The sequence below is a fragment of the Acipenser ruthenus genome, chromosome 8 (genome assembly GCF_902713425.1).
Source record: "Acipenser ruthenus chromosome 8, fAciRut3.2 maternal haplotype, whole genome shotgun sequence".
Lineage (NCBI taxonomy): Eukaryota > Metazoa > Chordata > Actinopteri > Acipenseriformes > Acipenseridae > Acipenser > Acipenser ruthenus.
Genome location: NC_081196.1, coordinates 61,258,507 through 61,281,767, shown reverse-complemented (window position 1 = coordinate 61,281,767; position 23,261 = coordinate 61,258,507). Strand labels below are relative to the sequence as shown.

At 38.2% G+C, this 23,261-nt stretch overlaps 2 protein-coding genes across 5 annotated transcripts in view; both read right to left on the bottom strand.

Moving 5' to 3' along the window:
• Nucleotides 1-536: 536 nt before the first annotated feature.
• On the bottom strand, nt 537-8,285 carry LOC117406872 (ADP-ribosylation factor-like protein 6). Of its 3 annotated transcripts, none has more exons than XM_059029418.1 (9): nt 7,701-8,285; nt 7,086-7,230; nt 6,523-6,584; nt 5,319-5,387; nt 4,688-4,782; nt 4,210-4,339; nt 3,838-3,893; nt 2,630-2,642; nt 537-1,358 (listed from the first exon to the last, which is right to left on the bottom strand). In XM_059029418.1, the coding sequence occupies exons 2-9, from the start codon at nt 7,206-7,208 to the stop codon at nt 1,322-1,324; spliced, it is 585 nt and encodes a 194-aa protein (XP_058885401.1). In that variant the 5' UTR covers nt 7,209-7,230; nt 7,701-8,285; the 3' UTR covers nt 537-1,321. The 3 variants fall into 3 exon arrangements, with proteins under 3 accessions (XP_058885401.1, XP_058885400.1, XP_033867129.1); XM_059029417.1 differs by having other exon boundaries at nt 7,696-8,283; XM_034011238.3 differs by lacking the exon at nt 2,630-2,642 and having other exon boundaries at nt 7,696-8,279.
• A 2,623-nt stretch (nt 8,286-10,908) lies between these two features.
• LOC117407255 (ephrin type-A receptor 6) overlaps nt 10,909-23,261 on the bottom strand; it is a 206,473-nt gene continuing 194,120 nt past the window's right edge. For both annotated transcript variants that reach the window (XM_034012042.3, XM_034012043.3), the window contains 4 exons: nt 19,624-19,773; nt 14,864-15,057; nt 14,366-14,515; nt 10,909-12,648 (listed from right to left, as the gene is read on the bottom strand). In XM_034012042.3, the coding sequence (XP_033867933.3) occupies nt 12,534-12,648; nt 14,366-14,515; nt 14,864-15,057; nt 19,624-19,773 (609 nt within the window). In that variant the 3' untranslated portion in view covers nt 10,909-12,533. The remainder of the gene's footprint in view (nt 12,649-14,365; nt 14,516-14,863; nt 15,058-19,623; nt 19,774-23,261) is intronic.

Sequence of the window (23,261 nt, the reverse complement as noted above, 5' to 3'; positions counted from 1 at the left end):
CTAGTGCCATCTAATGGACAAAGTATTCACTGTTTTTTCAGACAAAAGACACCCTACACCTAAACTCAAAATGTTTTCCCATGAAAGAATATCACAAGTCTCTACCGGCTGAGATGAATAATTGTTTATGATCCAACAGGATTCACCTGGTGTCGTCGTTCCAGTTAATTAGATAATGAGCCATCTGTCGTTTAGTTTCATCATTTACTTTTAGAATGTTAATACTAACTATTTTCCCAAGTTGTCTGTCAGGTAACAACATTTTTTTTTTGTTTGTTTGTTTTTTACGTTTACGTTTAAGATTACTTAACAGTTCTGTGATATTTCAGTCTGTTTGGCTTTAATAAGCAGAATTACAGAAAAAGTTCAACCTAAAAAAGACCAAAAGAAAAGAAAGTCCAGAACAAAAAAGTTAAAAAAAAAAAAAAAAAAAAAACAAACACAAATTTGTAATCCTGATGCACAATATACACATCTATTATTACCATAATTGATTTTGCTCTACTGTAAAGAAGAAAGCATTTTGCAAAATACAGTGCCAGTAAATATGACTTTATTGAATTGTGTAAAGTACAGTCTTCTAGCAATCCTGTCACCATCCAATTTACTGAGCTGCTTTAAAAATGCACTAGTGTCATATAAATTACAATACTCCCATTATTAAGAACACAAACATAAGAATGTAAATAATAACATAAACACACACACACATATATATATACATATGTATAGCCTCTACATAGCAGTGTTGCCTAAAATACACAATACCAAAAAAAAACAAAAAAACAATATTGCACTAGTGTGTGTATTTAATTTACATGTGTCATGGTCCAATACTTCCAATACCTACTTCCAAACAAAATTAGTTTTCTTAGACATATTAACAGTACAGCAGCGAATCCAGGTGAATAGTTATTTGATGACATTTGTACTGGATTCTGTATGTGTTTTCCAGTTGTTTTAAGTGAAAGATGCTCTTATGGATCAAGAAACTATCAAGCTGCGAATAGCCAAATAATACCTGTTCAGAAAAGTAAGCAATAAATATCCCTGCTTCTCCGTTCTAACTTAAAGAGCTCCTGCTGGCCACATCTCTAAAGTGAATATTGCACTTTACAAGTGGATGGACTTGTCTCAGATTTAATTAAAAGTTACAGACAGTATTATGAAGAAATGTTAGATGTTATTTGTCTGCACATTGCAGGTAGCTTAGATCCTGGTTGCCATTTACTCTCTAAGTATATGCTCCAATTTAAAAGTAAATAGCTTGATATTGATGGGGGGTGGGCTCAGCTTCATCACATTCTTGTGTGGCATGCTCCTACAGGCCTTTCACGTCTTCATCATTCTGATCTGATCTGGTAATATAAAGAGATTGTCTTAGAAAAGGAAGGGGGTAGTCATAAATACTGTGTTTGTTGTGGAAGTCCCTCCAACTTTTATGTATAGATCGTCCCAGTAACATACATTTCCACTAGGAGGCAATTATGCACATATCAATAGATTCTTATAAACAGGAAACAATTAATAAGTCTTACTATACAGGCGGCTCAAAAAACATTTTCTTCAGAATATGGACAATGAAAATGATTCAGAAAAGGTTTATTTGCATGTTTGGAATATCCAAAACTGCTGTTGCTACTGATACAACCTGAAATAAAAAGTGAAAAGAGTAAGTTTCTGAACATAATGTACTATTTGATTAAATTGCTTTTTTAAACCAACATGTCCATGTTGCCTGTAATGATTTCCATTACACGAGAGTAGATGTTAAAACTTCATGCTGATTTGAACTCGGCTCTCGCCAAGATAATATTGCATGTTTCATTATTTCTTCATACGGCGTGCTGGAAAAACCCAGAAAAACAACAGAAAAAGAGCACACCTGTTGTTAAATTACTACAGAACTGGAACTATATTCTGGAGACAAAAAGATTTATCGAGGAACACTTTTAGCTATATGACAGATCAACTCATAAACCTATTTATGGCACAGCTTAGACACAGGGATGGAAAATAATTGTGTAAAATGCTACCCTGACACTTTGATCTTTCTAATTGGCTCATTTGTCCTATTCACTGATGTTATTACCTTATTTCTTCTAATCGAGACTAATGCAAATTTTTTTTTTTAAGTTTACACATTATTGGCAGTAACTAGTACTGATACTGAGGGGGTGACAAATTGAAATGCAATGCTGTTTTTGTATTTGTATTATTTAGGCAGGTAATCAAACTACTGACCATGTCAATCAATTGAGGCACCCTGCACACAACCATGACTTTAAAGCCAATTAAACCAAATGCATATCCATCACCATGCCCTACACTGTCAAAAAGCTCTCCCAATTATGAATTAAATGTCACTCATCCCTGCTTCCTTTTGTCAGCAGAGCCTGAAGATCTCACAGTTGATTATGTATTTATTAAACCATGCCAAAGCCTGGTTGGTCCTTCAATACAAATATGTTTTCCATCCCTGATTTGCTTTGAGAGAAAATACTAACAATATGGGTTACTATGGGATTATGGCTCAGAAGAAGCAGGTATGTTGGCTAGCTTGTTGTGGGAGAGACAGGGATCATAATGTGTAAAAACAGAAGGTAGTTGTTATAGGACCAATACTTACTGTGCAATCTGGTCTAAAAGGAGCAAACAATTCAATACAATGAAAAAAAGAAGAAAATGAATGAAGAATGAGATGTAGGGAGCATAGTTGTTAGGGTACATATTCAAAGCACTTACTCCAGTCTTTAACGCCTAGTTTTTTGAAAGGAGAACAATCCATGTCATTTTTACAAAATAAAAAAAATGGACGACGTAAGCAGCACTGAATATTATTTAGCTGTCTGGTTCTAGCTTTTTAAACATTGACTAGAGCAGGGGTGCCCAATCCTGGTCCTGGAGGGCCGGTGTCCTCCTGGCTTTTGTTCCAACTGTCCCCAAAATTACTTAATTGTACCAATCAAGCACTTATTAGAAGCTTAATTGGTCCAATTAAGCAATTTAGTGTACAGTTGGAACAAAAACCAGGAGGGCATAGGCCCTCCAGGACCAGGATTGGGCACCCCTGGACTAGAGTAAACATTTTGAAAATAAGCCACTTAGGGCCAGTTTAAACTTGGCAATTATTGCTAGCAATACTGGCCGGCAATAATTGCCAGCATGCAAATTGCTACTGAATTGCCAAGTGTAATATAGTTAGCAAGATTGCTTGCAATATTACTGAGAGTCAGAGAGGGTCTGACTCGGGAGCAATATTGCCGGCAATTTGTGGACGTGCGATATAATTTTTGTCGTCATTTCAAGATGTCGGCGGCCAAAGATAAGTGTAGGCAATATTGATTGATTTTTTTGAGACTGTAAAGAAGGATGTGCTGTATTCCGAAGTTGCCATCAAATTGAACACAACAGTTTTGTAAAAAATCTTGGTTGTATATACCGTTTTGTTAACTTTTGCTAGCAATAATTACCAAGTGTAAACCCACCCTTAAGAGTTCTTTGACAACAACTATGCACACACCGAATGAATGTCAACATACTTGGGTGCCTGAAGGAAATGTAGACCTAGTTCATGATATCAAAAGCCACAACAACAAAAAAACAATCTTTGACATGTGCTACATGTACTACAATTGCTGTGGCTTGGGCCTGTATCAAAAATTACAACTAAATTAATACCTGACGGTTTCTAAGGTGAAATAAAAAAAATAAATACTGTTTTTGGAACGTATCATTATTAAGTTCTAAATATCATATAACCTATGTAATTATTATATCATGGAACACAGTTACTTAGTTTGTTTGTTTAAGGACACTGCCTCTGAAATGTCTTACCTTGAAGCCAGTCCACACCTTCTTGCAGACCTTCCCCTTTTAGAGCATCACTGGCACTGAAACAAACAAACAAGAGGAATTATACAACATATATGAAAATAGAGTAAATGCTAACGGTTGCAGATAGCTTTATTGCTCACTGGGCACCATTTTGTAAGAAGTGCAGGAATAAAACAACATCAAAGTAACAATAAACTACTGAGACACAATTTGAGCTTCTTCCTGCAACTATATTCCATTCCTTCAAGACACATACACAACAGAAACATATTCCATAGTTTCATTCTGTCCAGACTCAATTGGGGATTTCATGGTCAGGGAAACTGGGGGGAAAAACAAGCAGACCAATTAAATGAACAGGCTTCTGTTTACCAGATATGCCAGGGTTTATCTTTGATGTTCTCAAGACATAGCAATTGAGAAACCTTCACCGAAGACAAAGCATCTCTGAGGTCCATCTTGTTTGCAAAGAACAAAATAGGCATCCGTCTGTGTTTAATATCTAAAACAAACACACACAAATAAAGGTTCAGCACAGTTTTTAAACAGAATCATGTTTCAATTTAGTGTTGATACTAAACATCTACACATTTAGAAATATTTTCACAACCTACACAGTGCAATCTGAAAAACAGCCACAAAAAGAACAGGTCCGGTTGCTTCAGCTGATTTCTCACAAACAGGACCATGTTCTTGCACAGACTACCCAGTGCGAAACAGTCTGAAATAACCATAGCAACATCCACCTGCACTAGTAGGCTGCTAAGGTGCTTCTGAATTGTGTAGATAATCATGTTACAGAGTGTGTACAGTACAGGTAATAAAATACCAAACCAAAACACTATTTTACCTGGATGATTTAGGAGGGTATCAAGTTCTTCTTTGGCAACAACCATTCTTAACGTGTCACTGCTGTCAATAACAAATATGATAGCCTGGCCTTCCCTGTGCAGAGGAAACAGAAGAGAACATAGGATCATTTCCCAGGCTACCTGAGCCTTGTGACAACAGTTAAATATATGATTAATTAATTTTACAAAATTACACATTCGTAGAATAGCAACAATTTTACAAATGTGATAATTAGTTCATGCAGCACTGCAGATACAAGAAAATAACAGAATGACTTGGAATTCCCCCATATATTCAGACAGGTTATACAACACATAAGAGCATGGCTATTTTGCCTTCTGTACTACACTCATTTGAGAGAGAAAATGTAAACATGGTCTTGCATGTGAAGAGGTCTAGAACCTCCAGTCCCAGTATTAACTTAAATGGATACAGGGATTGAGAAGGATACTCTATAATTGCATTTGAACTAACCCTTATAATGTACAACAGTGACATCAAGGGGTTCTGCAGTGTAATTCAAGAATAATTCCCCCCTTTTTTTTACTTATTTTTTTTTTTTAGCATTTTAATGGTGTACACAAATGCTATTCTGTTCTGATGAAAATGTTATGTAATGTAAAACTTACTTATAATAATGTTCCCAGAGGTTTCTGTATCTTCCCTGGCCAGACATATCAAACACCGTGAACGATAAGCTGGGGAGAAAAATAATGATATGATTAGATTTCTATACAGACAATGAATGCATTGATTAAAATAAGCAAGCAAAAAAAGAATGACATACTCAAGAAGATACAGCCAAGGCCACATTTAAACAGTTCAAGCTGATCTGATCAATTATTGTACCACTACTCTATGGCTACGTACACACACACTGCTATGCTCTTTTCTGAAAAACCAGCAGAGACGCCGTTTTGCTTTTTCTGCACTGAAATACAGTGGCGACGATCTGCAGTACCATGACGGTTGATCGGAACATTTAGACGATCTTCCAACCAGAAGGCTGGTGGGAACGATTTGAATTCCAAATGACTGGATTAAAAATGTACGCATGTCTAAGGAGTAGTACATGCATCTTTGTCATTTACTGAGATTTTTCCTGGAGTGCCAAAACACACAGATGAGACGTTCGGTATGGATGAAAAAATGAGTTGCGGGTCACACTGTGGAGTCTGGGGATACGAATTGTCCCATATTGTTTTATTTATGTTGCAAAACCAAAAATATATATTTCTTACAACAAAATATTATACAACTGTACTTTGATATTATATGTAGGCAATATTTACCATTGTTATGAATTTACTATTCATCAATATTACAAAATCAACTTGGTTTATCAGGCACCTATATATTTTTTTTTAGCCATGTTTATCACACGGTCTGATAAACAATGCCATCATTAATTGCGCATCAATCCACTGAGCACCAACTATGGCTGTGTTAGTGCTGTTGTAATAAACACACACAGTTAGTGCGCATTAACTAACCAAACTGAATTAATAGCCGCACTCGATACTTGCTCTGAACAGGATTAACTAGTGCGGTTGTCGCTGCCCTTTGTGACCGAACTGTGTGTGTATACAAGCTGTATTAAGAGCCAAAGGAGACCTTACAACTACATGTAGCCTGTGTGTGTACGTAGCCTAAGAGAACTGTTGAAATCAAGATTCTACAAAGTTTATTCTTGTGTATAAAAACTTTAAATAAATACAATTCATATATAAAATGTTTCTTGCCAGCTGTGCAATTTTCAGTTCTAAACTCCAGCGGACTGTTTTCCGCTGTTTTTTGTGACTGCTCAAAATGTGTACTTTTTAAAAATGTTACCTGGAAGTCTTAAACTTCTCAATGCTGAAGCCAATAGTTGGAACTATGTCTTGTGTTTGCGCCTGTAAACAAATAAAGAACAATATTACACAGTTGACATAAATTCAGTTTTCAGTGTGCAAGTTGTGTGACCTTGGATAGACACATTTTAAATTAGCCTATAATACAGTACTCCAACTATATAGTTTTGTACTTAAATTACTGGTTCAATTACGGTTCATTGTTAGGAGTAGAATCACAGAATACAGTTGTGTACTGAATGTGACCTTCAGCTTATTGTGTCTCTCAATGATCTTGCGGTGTCTCCATTTTACTGTCTTGATTAAGCTTTGTAAATTGTTCTAACACAGGCATCTTTCCACCGTATGTTATACTTAGTGATGTTAAAAGAGTCTGTAGGTCACCCCTTGGGGAGAAACATCAGTGTGATGAATACAGAGGGTGGCTTTATTTAGGCTACATTTTAAATCTTTAAAATAGTTACATAAGAAATAATAAATTAACACAACATATTCAGGACATTACACAACAATGCACTACCAAATGTGAAGATGAATACTTACATTTGAAGGTTTTAATTTATTAATGATGGTAGTTTTGCCACTGTTGTCCAGACCAAGGCACAGCACATGAACCTCTTTCTTCTTTATGCCCAGCCACCCAGCAAGCTTGTCAAAAAGCCCCATGGCTTTCTGCTCAGTAGCACACCTATTAAAACATTGAGCAGGTTTTTATTTATTTATCATACACATGAAACATGGTACCTGTAAGCGACAAAGGCAAAGCATAACCCTGATAGATAGTACGTGCACAGCAATACCTAAGCGGATTAAACTGCTGCAAATGGTGAGCATCCTGACACAAAAAAGCAGATTTGCTACTTAAGATCAGCGCTCTCTTTATCCAGGGATTTCAACCCAGGAAAAAAAAAAAAAAAAAACAGGGTGACAAGGGGTACCAAGGGAAGTCCGTTTGATGTTAGGCAGAGGCCAAATAGGTTCTTGTAATTGGATCTGGACATGCCGTTGAACTGCCATTTAAAAAAAAAAATGTTATTATTATTCCTGACAGCATCTGTAACAATTGTATGAACAGAGGTTTGGTTTCTCTGAGAAATTACATTAATGTTGCCATTTAGTTTTGTTTGTAATAACGATCGTTAAATTTACTTACCTTACCCTGGCCTTCAAGATTTCAGCTGCTCTGGAGCCTCGTTATTTCTTGCCTCACACAATCCGAACTTTGCTGTGTGTATATCGCCCGGCTTTGCAGTCTAATCTCTCCTCACTAGAGCGTGAACAATTACCAGTCAATCTGCTGTATGATGTCACACATGAAAACCTTTATTTGTGTTAACGGTATCTTTCAATGGTCATAAAAACACATGTATAGGTGCTTACAACGAAAGCCTGCAAATGTATTTACAGTCTGTTGCTAAGGTGATCAGAACAAAGATCCGCGCTCCAGCGACACCCTCTGGCAAACTAAAAAATGAAGGGTTTTTTGAACAAGATACTGTTAGGGTCTTATTAATAAATGATGTGTAACAGTAGAATGCAGCCACATGATCAAACTACGTTTTTAAAATAGATACATTTTTAGTTGACTTGGCATCTTTGATAGACACACGAAAAAAAAAAAAAAAATAGAAACTTCAGATATCCCACATATCTGTCTGAACGGGCTGTCACAAATTATCTTTTGTTAAATAAACTGAAAGTCACAATACGCAAGATGGGCCATTTATCTATGTATCCTACATAAGGGCGGTTTTACACTTGGCAATTACAGCTAACAGCAATTGATAGTAGTACGCAAAATGTTGTCAAATTCTCACACCTGTGAATTAGCCTAGGAGGTGAGAATTAAGCCTCCGGTAAAATTCACGGGGGTGAAAAGAGCCGGGGTGAGCATTTAGCTGCGTGTCATTCCAAGGCGGAAACGCCCAGAGAAAAGTGACGTTTGGAAGAGGATGATTTATTAATTGATTACTGTATTTGTTTATTTATTTTTTAAGTTAAGATTGTGTGAAAGCCAAGAAGTAATGTTATATTTGAACTTGGATTAAAACTCAACACAGCTAGTTAGCTAGTTAACATTTATTTCAGCCGTTTTTGTGTTTTTTGTACATGGGTTTGCAAATGTTATGTGGAGAAGAACATCATTATTTAACTAAACTTAGTTGATACATTCGTTTGCTAACATTTCCATGTTGAGGTAATCGATAGCAGGATTAAAGTAGAAACGCACCAAAATCCTGCTGCAATATTTAAGTTACAGTTCTACAGCTTGTTTTTATATTCCTTCATGAGGTTGTTTCAGAAGGTTTATGTAATATTTAGGAAAACTATTCTTTTGCCCTGAATTTATTTTGTACTCTGATTGTAAAACAGCAGTAGGCCATCCCAAATAGATAACATCTGAGACTGAGGCACTGCAGAGTATTTTATATTTAGCATATGTGTTATCAATTTGAAATTAAAATGTCATTATATGTAACATGAATCCATATATTTAGTATATTACCTAAATACCCAATATAAATGTATTGAATGTGTCAGTGCCATGTTGAATTGCCATGAAATTGCAAGCAATTTTGCCAGCAATAAATTGACCAGTGTTGATTAGAAAAATTTCTGGCAATTAATTGGCAAGTGTAAAAGCACCCTCCTACCAGGCTTGCTATTACTGGTGTTTCACAAGGAACAGATAGGAAGTAACAAGTCCATTGATAATTCTGGAGAACAGACTTGACAATGTTATGTATGCATTAAAAATGTAAAAATGTTGATGATTTTAGATACTATGCTACTTAAAGCAAATGAAAACCAGAAACACTGTATGCACGTTTTACTGCTCTCTCTTTTCACTTTGTAATTTGGGACAAATAAGGAACAGCTCACAATGCCAAGTTTCTGCCATCTCTAATTTGGCAAGGGTTATAGCACTGTACTGTCACAGGCTAACTGGTGTTAAATCTGACAAGTACACACTGATTAAACAAGATGACTACCGAAGATTAAGCAACAGTACAGCACGGCCACATCTCTGTAGTGCATCTCATCACTTACATTATTTACAGGGTTAACTTACAGGATAACATTTTAGAGGGCCTGCCGAACAGCTTTGTTCTTTATGTGTATTGATCTTGAGCAGGAATGATACATGTGATAATTAGCCCTTACTGATTACTGGGTAATCAATGTGTGCAGTGTTTATATAGGGTGGGTCCTTGAGATTGTATGCTTCTTTCCAGAGAAACCTAGAGCAAGACTGAGAACACTACATAGTGCAATGTGATAGTAGAGGTCCCATTGATTTGATCAGCACTCTTTCTATATAGTGCAGTGTGATAGTTGAGGTCCCATTGATTTGATAATCAACACTCTTTCTAAATAGTGCAGTGTGATAGTTGAGGTCCCATTGATTTGATAATCAACACTCTTTCTATATAGTGCAATGTGATAGCTGAGGTCCCATTAATTTGATAATCAGCACTCATAGTGCAATGTGATAGTTGAGGTCGCATTGATTGATAATCAGCACTCTTTCTATATAGTGCAATGTGATAGCTGAGGTCCCATTGATTTGATAATCAGCACTATTTCTCTGGAGGAAGATCAGCATCAGCTTAACAGGTATCAGCATCTGCTTACATTGTAAGTAACCAGTACAACTGTCTCTGGGAGGTCCCACAGTTGGTTAGTACATTTCCTAACAAAAACTACATCATGAAGACGAAGGAACATTCAAAGCAAATCCAGAATAAGGTTCTTCAAAAGCACCAATCAGGTAGGATATAAGAACATTTCCAAGGCATTGAATATCCCCAGGAGCACAGTAAAGTCCATTATTAAGAAATGGAGAGAATATGGCATGACTGTGAATCTGTCTAGAACAGGCCGTCCTCAAAAACGTGTCCTCAGTATCGGGACGAGAAGGGCACTAGTCAGGGAGGAAATCTTTTAATGGTAACCATTACAAGAATCTTTACATAACATCAAGGATAAACATAACAGTCGTACAGTTTTAATATGAAGCGTGCAACATATTGCAACAATCAACAGACATGGTGCCCCAAACCCTCGACAGTGGACAAGACTCACCTGTTTTCACTCGATTGGCTTAGAGCTAAGCATTGTGGGCTTCAGTAGCAGCTCATCCATGTTTTGTGCAGTCAGTGTATGATTATTATGTGATTTTAACATACAGTAGTACACGTTGTGGTTTATTTTGCACACCACATCGTGCCGCCTCTTGTAATTCGGTTTAATTCCTGCAAGGATCCTAAAGAGAAAGTACAATCAATGCTTGCTTGTACTCTTCCAATTATGGCTGGTTTACTGAAAGACTGTTATGGTAAATAAATACTCACAAGTCAGATGCTATAGGTAACCACCAGAACTATAACTTTTATTTGCTAATAAATATATTCATAAACAGGCGCATATTGTCTGTAAGACCTGACAATGCCTCTTTGGAAATTATAAAAAAATAAAATACAAGAATTATAAGTAACTTGTACTTTGTACAAAAAATCTCATTACATTGCTCAGCAGTAACAAATGCTAAACACCAGTTCCTATGCATTCATTGTCTTTGCATACTGTCATGGCTGTGAGAGCTCATCCAGTCTCAGGCTTTTACCTGGGAAGGCGTGCTGCACATGTAGCTGAACACATCTTGAGAGAGTTTTGTTATTAAGAGGTACACGTGTAGGTGCTGCATGGCAAATATATGGCATACTTTTTTATTGATCCCCAGGCTCTTTATCTCTTTTCTCTTCTCCTGCTATTTTCTTTACTCCATTTCCCAGAATAGATTTTGTCATGAACCCTATTTATTTTTAATTTTTTTGGCATGGGTGCAGTTCACCCATTTCTCCTTCAGAGGGCTTAACAACCGAAACATGGCATTAAATTGCCCATTGTTAAGAATGGGTGAGAATGGGGGGCATTGGCCTTGCACTGCACTGTGTTTTCTCATCATTTTCTACAAGCAACTTACATTTTAACCTTATGACCTCACAATACATTGTTTCCAAAGTTACTGCACAACAAACAGTTCACAGATATTGTACAACTCAAATTGCTTTCTAAATTACCCAGTACAATGTGCTGTTCCAACACGACCCCTATAGCACAGGTAGTTAATATGAGAGGGGCTAAACTAAACTAGCATAGTTTGGGATTAAAACCCTTATTTTCCCCTGCGAAACTGCATTCTAGCTTAAAACTCAAAACTGGAGTGTCTGGGGTCAAAATGACTCTTCTGTTAAATATGTCTATTTGAATTAAATAAAAACTGTTGAGCTTTTGCTTAAAAACAACTGCATATATTGCTGCGTTAAATAAAGCAGTAATTAAAGAACTGAAAAACATAATCAAGGTTGACTAGGGTTTTCACATACAGGACTTCACACATATAAATATCAGGTTAAGATAATAATTGGTAAATGGATTATACACTTAAAAGTTGACAACATTCAGTAGTTCTTATTTAAATTGGCTGTTAATAGTTTCAAGTATCACCATACCAGTTATCCTGGGAAGTATTAAAAAAAGAAGAAGAATACCCCATTACTCTTAATAAACTTTAAAATAATTCGTATATTAAGGACAATCTTTTGATTGCACATCTGATATTAGCAGCTACATGGTCACTAAACATGAAAAGTAAAATGTATATTAGAGTATGTCCCCAGATATACTATACCATTCTAAATGTAGTAATACTGCTGTATTATGCGGTCCTACAACCGTGAAATATTATTTAAAGTGAAAAGCAGTCATCAAGTCTCCTTTAGCTGGATTGGATCTCCTTCCAGTCTTTAAAAATAGTCTTGATTATTGAGAGCATCTTTATTGGAAGTCAAAAGAAGTCACTTTGTGTACTTCATATCTGAAAAATGTACTAGATGCACAAGCTGTCGCAAGTCTTGCAGTTGGAAAAAAAAAATAGTCTTCCTATTCAAATTGCTGAGGCACAGGACATGGCTTGTTGTCTATTTTTCATACATGAAATCCATTCTCTTGTATGTGCATCATCTGCAACCTCAATGTCTGTATACTGCTCACTATTCTTCTCTGGTGGCCAATTAGTGTGACTCCAATCCTCCTGACGTCACTGGAAAAGGAGAAGAAATCACAAGAGGTTAGAACATCACTGCTTACAAACGCACACGAGTTCTGGGAGTGCCCTACCCTCCCGGAAGCAGGACCTCAAGCGAAAGACAACAGGTCAAAATCCACTCTATATGATGTGTGGGTCGAAGTTAATTCCACTTGTTATTAGAGTAGGAGCGTTTGTGATAGCTCATTCTTTGCAAGGATCGGTGGTGCCTGTCCCTGGTCCTGCTTCTTTATAATGAGGACTTTTGTTTCCACTTTTCCTCTAACAAATCAATTCTTGCAGACCTGACTGCTACTACAAAAAAAAAAACTATTCAGCCAACAGTGATGTCCTGGAGCTGCCTTGGATATTGAGCAGGGAACACATGATGACAGAGGCTGCCTCAGCAGATGCTGTTATACAATACACTAAGCACTTTCTTCTGCTTGTTTTTTTACATAGAATACTGTACAGTATTTTATACACCATACTCCACCATACTCACCATACTCCACGCAAGCCTATTTACCCAGCTGCGATCCTACTAAATATCTTGGTATTCCTGAATCGACAATCATTCAATCTTTAAACACATGCAAACAATCTGAATTAATAAACCATTCTTCAAGCGTTGTGGTGCCCTAAATCCGATCCTTTCAACATCATGAGCAATGCAGAATGACTGGATGAGAAATATCTTCTTCAAGCGTTGTGGTGCCCTACATCCGATCCTTTCAATATCATGAGCAATGCAGAATGACTGGATGAGAAATATCTTCTTCAAGCGTTGTGGTGCCCTACATCCGATCCTTTCAACATCATGAGCAATGCAGAATGACTGGATGAGAAATATCTTCTTCAAGCGTTGTGGTGCCCTACATCCGATCCTTTCAACATCATGAGCAATGCAGAATGACTGGATGAGAAATATCTTCTTCAAGCGTTGTGGTGGCCTACATCCGATCCTTTCAACATCATGAGCAATGCAGAATGACTGGATGAGAAATATCTTCTTCAAGCGTTGTGGTGCCCTACATCCGATCCTTTCAACATCATGAGCAATGCAGAATGACTGGATGAGAAATATCTTCTTCAAGCGTTGTGGTGCCCTACATCCGATCCTTTCAACATCATGAGCAATGCAGAATGACTGGATGAGAAATATCTTCTTCAAGCGTTGTGGTGCCCTACATCCGATCCTTTCAACATCATGAGCAATGCAGAATGACTGGATGAGAAATATCTTCTTCAAGCGTTGTGGTGCCCTACATCCGATCCTTTCAACATCATGAGCAATGCAGAATGACTGGATGAGAAATATCTTCTTCAAGCGTTGTGGTGCCCTACATCCGATCCTTTCAACATCATGAGCAATGCAGAATGACTGGATGAGAAATATCTTCTTCAAGCGTTGTGGTGCCCTACATCCGATCCTTTCAACATCATGAGCAATGCAGAATGACTGGATGAGAAATATCTTCTTCAAGCGTTGTGGTGCCCTAAATCCGATCCTTTCAACATCATGAGCAATGCAGAATGACTGGATGAGAAATATCTTCTTCAATGGGGTCTGCCAAGACATTATGAGACACAGAGCTACATAGTGAATGTGGAAAGTGGATAGCGAGAGGCCCAGAGGTTTGTGAGAGCAGGGTCGCTTCAAATTTGAAATGTTAAGGGCTACAATGTGCTTGGAATGAGGCAGTGTGGCCTGGTGTTTAAGTTCACTTACTCAATGCTCATTCTTGAAACAGAGTCCAGTGTAGTGAAGCCTGCCGCCATGAAGTTGTTCTTGTACTGGCTCATCTTTATTGAGTCCAGCCAATCACCAATAGAGATAAACAAGGGGTATTCTGGGACATCTCCAGGGGATTCCGGAAAACTATACAAAAAAAAAAAAAATTATATATATATATATATATATATATATAGGAGATGGAAACACTTATTTCTCCTGGGCCCTCCCCAGTGGTATCAAACTCTCAATACCTACTGAAGCACATCCCAGGTTTACGAAAGATGGCTTTTTACTGTATTGAAAAATACTCTTTCAATTCAAATTCCTCTCACCTACAACTGTTTCCCTTCCGAATCCTCAGTTAACTTATCAAATCTAATGGCACACTTGCTGTTGTTCTTTTTATTTTATGTATGTATTTATTTTTTGTACAACGTTTCTACACAGTACTACTGTATATCCTATGATTTAGTGTTTAAAGTCAGGCCTAACCCTTGCACATCCTCCACCAGCGTCTGCAGGCTGCTGGGGTTGCGGATCAGCTTGTCCAGAAAGCTCACAAGCTCTGTGAATTTGGGCCGGTGGCTCCTCTCCTTCTGCCAGCAGTGCAACATGAGCTGGTGGAGGGTCACTGGGCACCCCATGGGGGCAGGAAGACGGTACCCTTCTTCAATTGACAGAATCACCTGCAGAGACAATGGGAGAATAAAAAGGCCCAGTTATAAGAGACACCCAGACTCCCAGTACAAAATCATGACACCCAGGGCTGATTCATTGTCACGCAAGAAAAATGTGTTTGTGTGATTTTTTTACACCCAAACCTTATTGCAAATCAATTGAAAACCAGCAGTGTTATTGACGCTGTATACGAAGCAGAAAGGTGCGGAAAGAGAAACAAGAACACATGATGCGTGATATCATTACTCAGCTAAGTAAACAGGTAACAGCTCACGTGCTGCGACAACATGTCATGTTTTATGTACAGAAATGTAAAGAAATAAAGTACCTGATTTTTTTTACTCAGCATGTACACTAGAGGTCACTAGCAGCACGTTGCTTGGGTTCTAGCTTTCATACCTGCCTGACAAAAACAAAATACCTTCGACCGCAGCCTTCAGAATGAAAAAATTAAGCATCGATCCCCTTTGTTCACAAAGGTCCCTGTTGTGCCTGTATCCACAAACAGCAAGACATCCTGGCAGGACCTCCCATGTAATTAGTGCCTGTATGGAAGTGGCTTTCATCCTTGACATCTGAGAGGTCCTCCAGGTTTCCAGGACTGTTTGCCAGGGAGCTGCTTGGGTATTCCATCATCTGATGTTAACTGAATATGTTTTTGTCTCTGCTCTCTACAGCTGGGCCTTCTCTCTTAGGGACCTCCAGGTAGGGAAAAGGAATTAAGACAATGCATCATGCTGTCAAGGCACCCGAATGCAAACTGGCTGAAAACACTTCTGTTGTGCCCCGGAGCAATTTCACTTAATATTTTTATTTTCTGTCCAGCTCCTCTCAGTCCTCTGACCCCTCCAAAGCTGAATCCACCAAGCCTCAAAATACTTGTGCTTGTTAAAAGTTTCTATCTACAGCCCTAGCTAGGGGTAATCACAGCACACGCTTCCACCAGGCTGCCCAGCTAATGTGTCACAGCCCTGCTCTGAGCTGAATACACTTGACTTGGACTGGGTAAGTATAAAGGACATGTATTCTCCTCAATGTGTCACAGCCCTGCTCTGAGTTCAATACACTGGACTTGGACTGGGTAAGTATAAAGGACATGTTCTTCTCCTCAATGTGTCACAGCCCTGCTCTGAGTTCAATACACTGGACTTGGACTGGGTAAGTATAAAGGACATGTTCTTCTCCTCAGTGTGTCACAGCCCTGCTCTGAGTTCAATACACTGGACTTGGACTGGGTAAGTATAAAGGACATGTTCTTCTCCTCAATGTGTCACAGCCCTGCTCTGAGTTCAATACACTGGACTTGGACTGGGTAAGTATAAAGGACATGTCTTCTCCTCAATGTGTCACAGCCCTGCTCTGAGTTCAATACACTGGACTTGGACTGGGTAAGTATAAAGGACATGTCTTCTCCTCAATGTGTCACAGCCCTGCTCTGAGTTCAATACACTGGACTTGGACTGGGTAAGTATAAAGGACATGTTCTTCTGCTCAATGTGTCACAGCCCTGCTCTGAGCTGAATACACTTGAATTGGACTGGGGAAGTATAAAGGACATGTTATTTTCCTCAAAGGTGCCAATTACTACCAGCAGCACTTCTCGTGTATTGATATACATACCAATCAAAATGAAACTCCAGGAATATCATTACAATATCAAGTCAACAACAATTGCTTTTATATTGTGCTTTGTCATTTGCAGAAAACTATTTGATCTGACAGTGACTAAGGCTTGCTTGCAGTTGAGAATTGGAATATATGCTAGGTCCTGTTCACTGGACTGGGTAACTATTTGACATCCATACATGTTACTGTGTTTTTACTTGAATCTTTAATGCCAAAATACTAGGGCAAATGGTTAGGGTTAGGGTCATCTGTCTTTTAGAAAAGCCTGCCAATGCAGTGTGTTGAGTAGTCTTAGAGAACTGCACCTGATCAAGCATATGAGTATAATATTTATATCAGATATTACTCAAGCACTACACTGATCTTACTGCAACTGCTAACAAATAATGTAGTACTTGGTTACACTCAAGTAGTAATCTATGTACTACTGATAAGCACCATGTTACTTATTAAGCTTGGTACTACTGCTGGTAAGTCTTACTACTGCCAGGTTACAGTAGTCATACAGCAGCAGGTTGGCAGAACAGTGACACCTCACAGTGTTGTTATGTTTGTACACCTTCATTTTGGTCACACATGGATTAAACAAAGCTGTAGGTTTCGTCTTTTTAAAACAGCAAACATGGGGTTGATTTAACTAACCAGGGATTCTATCGCGTGGTTTTCATTGTAGTAACTTAGTAAGGGAGTATAAACAGTACATGAGCTGTCTCTCAGGACTCGAGGGCCGTGCCCGATCTATTGGTGAGTAATGAACTTAGCTCTGAATACTATACCAATCACAATGCCGCCAGGATGCTATAAGGATTACAATGTACATTCACCTCTCCTCACCGTTGTCTTGAGACTCATCCACACCTGGGCTTTATAGGATGCTCTGATTTAAGAAGCAGGTAGTAACTGCATTCAAACTTTAGAGGCAGCAGGAGAGGCATCTTGCTACTTAAAATGTGACATCACACATTCTCCAAACATATTGAAGAAGTGAGAGGAGCTGGCGTTGTTGTCCAAGTCTGTCTAAAGCAAGCAGCAGGAGGTCAGACCAACTGCTGTGTGGAACAACAAACACCAAAGGCAATTAAATGATTAAATACCAAGGACACGTCCTGAGGCAGTGAAGGTGTTGTAAACATATTGGAGCCAGACTGCAAGAAGTATGCTCAACTTGAGAGTGCAATATGAACTCAAGTTCAGAGGAAACGATAAAGGCATTTTGTTTTGCTGCTTTTCCAATGTCCAAAACAATTCCTTTGTGGAGATTCTAGTTTTTCAAAGAACTCTCAATTCAAGTAAATTTTACCTTATATGGATTTTGTCACTCGTAGACCTCGTACAAGTATCCAATTTTTTTTATGTTTACATAATGTGTGTGTGTGTCTTTTTTATACAAGGAAATGTGAAGAGATGCTAATTCATATGAGATAAGATGTACTGTTTTCTGTCCTGCAAAGTACTGGTCAGAAACTTTCATCTGCATTCATCTTGTTTAGTAAGCAGATGAAGATACATATTTTGCAAAGGATCAAAAACATTGTAAGTGCAGATCAGAAGTTGTGTTTGAAAGGGAATTTTAAAATCTGTAAATGAGCTGATGCAGTGTAGTTCAGCACTAGGCAGAGATGAACAGAATGTCACTTGACACTGTCCTCCCTTTACACTTCTTCTGTGGAGTCTCCGCTCTGTTTCATCCGGATTAAACACTTGGCAGGGTCAACAACTGTATGTGCTCCCCCTGGTGGAAGCCAGATTATTATGAACAACAATAATTTATTCAAATTTCCATGTAATAAAATGTCCCTGTCAAATTGTGACATGTTTATAGCACGGATTATAGGTACTGATGCACACGTATAGCTGCCCTCCAGCAATATTGCTCTACACAAGTTTTTCTTATACTTCAGGAGGTCGGCCGAGGTCCCTGTCTTCAATCTATTTGTGCTACTGTCTGGTTATGATTTATGACTGTCACTGTTTCTCTACTCCACTCTCCTCTTCTGCTTCTTGAAAAGGATGATTACTTTAGGCTTCAGCGTTACCAGCTCAATGCAAGATAGTCTGCTGCTTTGGGTGTGAGGAGGCAGGTTGGGAAAACATCTCAATCGCCATGCTGCTAAAATAAACTAGGTTAGGAGGGTTAGGAAATAAGGTTATTACAGACCCAATGCTGTAATTTAATACAGAATCATGTCTAGACTAACTGCATGGATTATACTGTAATAGCACAGTAATTATACACATGATTGTGTACTTACAATGCAAACACATGATTATTAACAAAACAAACAAACATTGGCAGTTGTTTAGAGTCTTTTGTAATACTGTATTTACACATGTAATGGTGTGATTGACTGTGTAATTAGACTGTAATTACAGTGTACAGTATTCATGTATTGTAATGTTAGCCATATTTTTAAATGTGTTTACAATATTTTTTGCTGATAATACTACCAGCAAAGCCACTTTTAACAAACTTTTGACTTGTACTTAAGTGTACCCTCTAACCTTATTGTGTTTGTAGTCCTTTGTTCAGATGTACAGTGTGCTCCATCAGTGTGATATTATTACAAATAGACATTTTCCTTAAGCTGCTTCGCTGCTGCCAGCTTCATTGTGATGGGAAGTGGCAGCCACTACAATCTCTGACATGTTAGAAGTGACACTTCACACAGTGAGTGATGCAGAGATTTAGTTCATTCACACTAGCGTTCAGAGTTCACATTGCATGTATTTAATATGATGGGTCCTTTCACAAAGATGAAAGCAATATTCTCAAATTGTTTCATGAACACAAAACCTATTTACATTTTTCAAAATAGACGTTGTCTTTTTCTTGTTTACTGCTGCTTTTGTAGAATTACTGCTGAGTTTATCTTTCACAAAAAAAAAAAAAAGTTCACCTTGGAGTACACAGCTTTGATATGGACCTTAAAAGTCTGAAGATTACTCACATCCTGATTGGACATCTCCCAGTAAGGCCTCTCTCCATATGACATCACTTCCCACATCACAATTCCGTAACTCCAGATGTCGCTGGCTGAGGAAAACTTCCTGTATGCTATCGCTTCCGGTGCTGTCCATCGGATTGGGATTTTTCCACCCTGTAGAAGAACAAAAAATATAACTAGAGACCTCCTTCAGAGGATTCAGAATGCAGTCCTGGGGTGAGCTTCGGTGCAGGAGGCCAGGAGAGACTTTGCTTTATGATTGTTTTCCAATGTTTTGAAGAACTAAAGAGGGGTAAAGACCTGAAGAGCAAAGGCAATGTCAAAGGATAATATCATTTTAATACAGCACAACTAACAAGAATACTTAGAACAACAATGTATCTGCTCCTTCCTGCAACTAACGAGAAACTACTTAGAACAACAATGTATCTGCTCCTTCCTGCAACTAACGAGAAACTACTTAGAACAACAACATATCTGCTCCTTCCTACGACTAACAAGAATACTTAGAACAACAACATATCTGCTCCTTCCTACAACTAACAAGAAACTACTTAGAACAACAATGTATCTGCTCCTTGCTGTAACTAACGAGAAACTACTTAGAACAACAACATATCTGCTCCTTCCTGCAACTAACGAGAAACTACTTAGAACAACAATGTATCTGCTCCTTGCTGTAACTAACGAGAAACTACTTAGAACAACAACATATCTGCTCCTTCCTGCAACTAACGAGAAACTACTTAGAACAACAATGTATCTGCTCCTTCCTGCAACTAACGAGAAACTACTTAGAACAACAATGTATCTGCTCCTTCTTGTAACTAACGAGAAACTACTTAGAACAACAATGTATCTGCTCCTTCCTGCAACTAACGAGAAACTACTTAGAACAACAATGTATCTGCTCCTTCCTGTAACTAACGAGAAACTACTTAGAACAACAACGTATCTGCTCCTTCCTACAACTAACAAGAAACTACTTAGAACAACAACGTATCTGCTCCTTCCTACAACTAACAAGAAACTACTTAGAACAACAATGTATCTGCTCCTTCCTGCAACTAACGAGAAACTACTTAGAACAACAACATATCTGCTCCTTCCTGCAACTAACGAGAAACTACTTAGAACAACAATGTATCTGCTCCTTCCTGCAACTAACGAGAAACTACTTAGAACAACAATGTATCTGCTCCTTCCTGTAACTAACGAGAAACTACTTAGAACAACAACGTATCTGCTCCTTCCTGTAACTAACGAGAAACTACTTAGAACAACAATGTATCTGCTCCTTCCTGTAACTAACGAGAAACTACTTAGAACAACAATGTATCTGCTCCTTCCTGCAACTAACGAGAAACTACTTAGAACAACAATGTATCTGCTCCTTCCTGCAACTAACGAGAAACTACTTAGAACAACAATGTATCTGCTCCTTCCTGCAACTAACGAGAAACTACTTAGAACAACAATGTATCTGCTCCTTCCTGTAGCTAATGAGAAACTACTCAGAACAACAATGTATCTGCTCCTTCCTACAACTAACGAGAAACTACTTAGAACAACAACGTATCTGCTCCTTCCTGCAACTAAGTTGTTTCTTGTTTGTTTTTGTAGGGTTAAATGAACTAAGAAAGGGTTCATATTATTAATGAAAACTGAATTTACCAGACATAAGCTGTCTTCATAGGAAAATAGATTTAGTCTACGTCGCAAACATTATATTGTGACTGCAGACTTGGGGGAGGTGGGGGGGGGGGGGGGGGGGGGGGCGGTGGTGGTTACGAAAAGGAACCAGGTTGCGGTTTGATATTTCTGGTGAAAGGGAAGTGAGAGTATGTCTGTCTAAAGAGGGTGCACTTTGGTTGAACTCAAGAACACGCACCCTGCTTACTAGCGGAAATACTGCTGTTGACTATCAGCAAATTAGCAATAACCAGTTAGTAACATACCAAGATTGTAGCTCACAGCTTCATAGAGACATATAAATATAAGCACTCCCAGAGGAGACACTTTTTGAGTCCCTCTGCTTACTGCACATTTAAATTGCATTTTTGGTCTCTAAATAGTTCTCTTACAATGAGAATTCTGCCCATGTTATTCAAGCTTTCTAGCAGTACTGTGGCTGATGGAAGCAGCTTGTTTTACTGTCCCCTTGTAAGAATGGATGAGCCTGCTGCTAATGTTATTATTGCTGTACCCATCTCTCCTCTTGCAATCATCATTCAATCAGGATTATTATGAATTAGGCTGAATTACCCTGTGCAGTACTCTTCACTGTGATAGTACTGCACACATATTTTATTTAATTTACTCAATTCAAGGAGCTACTTCTTGTAGATTTAATCAAGATAAGGAATTGTTTTGTTTTTACTACTCATGGAGCAAATTTTCCTTGTTGTCAAGAGAGAAGAGTGAGAAGCAATGACTGCTCAAATATTGTCACTGCTTTGCAGTTCTGTTAGCAAGATACAGAGAAAGAGCAGAAAGCCGTTTCAGAAAGCAGCGCATGACTCATTATAGCTTTTCTGTTCCCCATTATACCGCAGTGGCCCTCTGAGATACTGTGGCAGGCACTTAATTGAGCTATGCATATGCAGCAAGTTCTGCAATTTATTTTTCCTCCTACATTTGAGCACAGTAGTGGGAATAATGTTGTATTTGCTTGAAGGGAGTGGGGGGAGGGGGGTAATAGCACAGTAAATGTTTTCTTCTTGTTTTCACTTTGTATCATTATCTGTTTTTAGTCATCACATCCTTTCTAAAACTAAAACTTTGTTGTATGTGGCATTTCTTCATAGAGGCAGAGTGTTGCAGGGGACAGGTTAATGGTTACACTCTGGTGTATCAGATGCATTTGGAGGTTAGGAACCTATGCTGAGGTCACAGTAGTGATTTCAACTTCAGAGATTGAGCTGTACTGGGGTGGGAAAGTATCTGGGTATTGGAGCCTATTGGAAGAACACTATACATATCCAGCACCCATGAAGTTTGTAATGAGGTCATTAATTCAGAGCTGCATGTTATTAAAATTCCATTTCACCTTATCTGTAATTCTATCAGAAAGTCATTCTTCAATATGCAGTGCAAAGTGTATTCATTAATCATGCTGCAAGTTTTAAGTGTTTATCAATTTTCACTACAGATAAAGACCTTTACACTGATGTCATATATTCAATATCACCTTGCACAGCTCAAGACCACACAGAATCTCAACAATGTCATAATGACTTCCTCTCCTCCAAGGTTTAGTTCAATACTGCAATCTTTCCAACAGAAACCAACTTGTAGCATGTGAGGTAAAAAGCTGTTTGTTGAACCACAAATCAAAACTAAACTTCAGTTATGTACAGTTATATATTCCATATTCATCTTTACCTAAGCATTGTGGATACTGTTATACAGCTCTGATTGATTTTGGTTTTATTACATAATGTAGGGGAGCTGAATGCGGGGATGTGTTCCCTCAGGCAAAGGGTACCATACTCTTAAACTCAGTGTTGGTCAGCAGTATTTCACAGGATACTTAGACTATTTCAATTTCTATGTAAAGTATACAATTTCAATGGGTCTCTTTAGTAGGTACCATCTTGTAAGCAAAGATGTGTTTCTACTGTAACATACTGTACAGCTCT

Coding starts and splice junctions, on each gene's coding strand:
- LOC117406872 (XM_059029418.1), bottom strand. CDS start 7,208: ATGGGGCTTTTTGACAAGCTTGCTGGGTGGCTGGGCATAAAGAAGAAA. Junction 6,585..7,085: donor ATAAATTAAAACCTTCAAAT/GTAAGTATTCAT, acceptor ATTTGTTTACAG/GCGCAAACACAAGACATAGT. Junction 5,388..6,522: donor GAGAAGTTTAAGACTTCCAG/GTAACATTTTTA, acceptor TTTTCTCCCCAG/CTTATCGTTCACGGTGTTTG.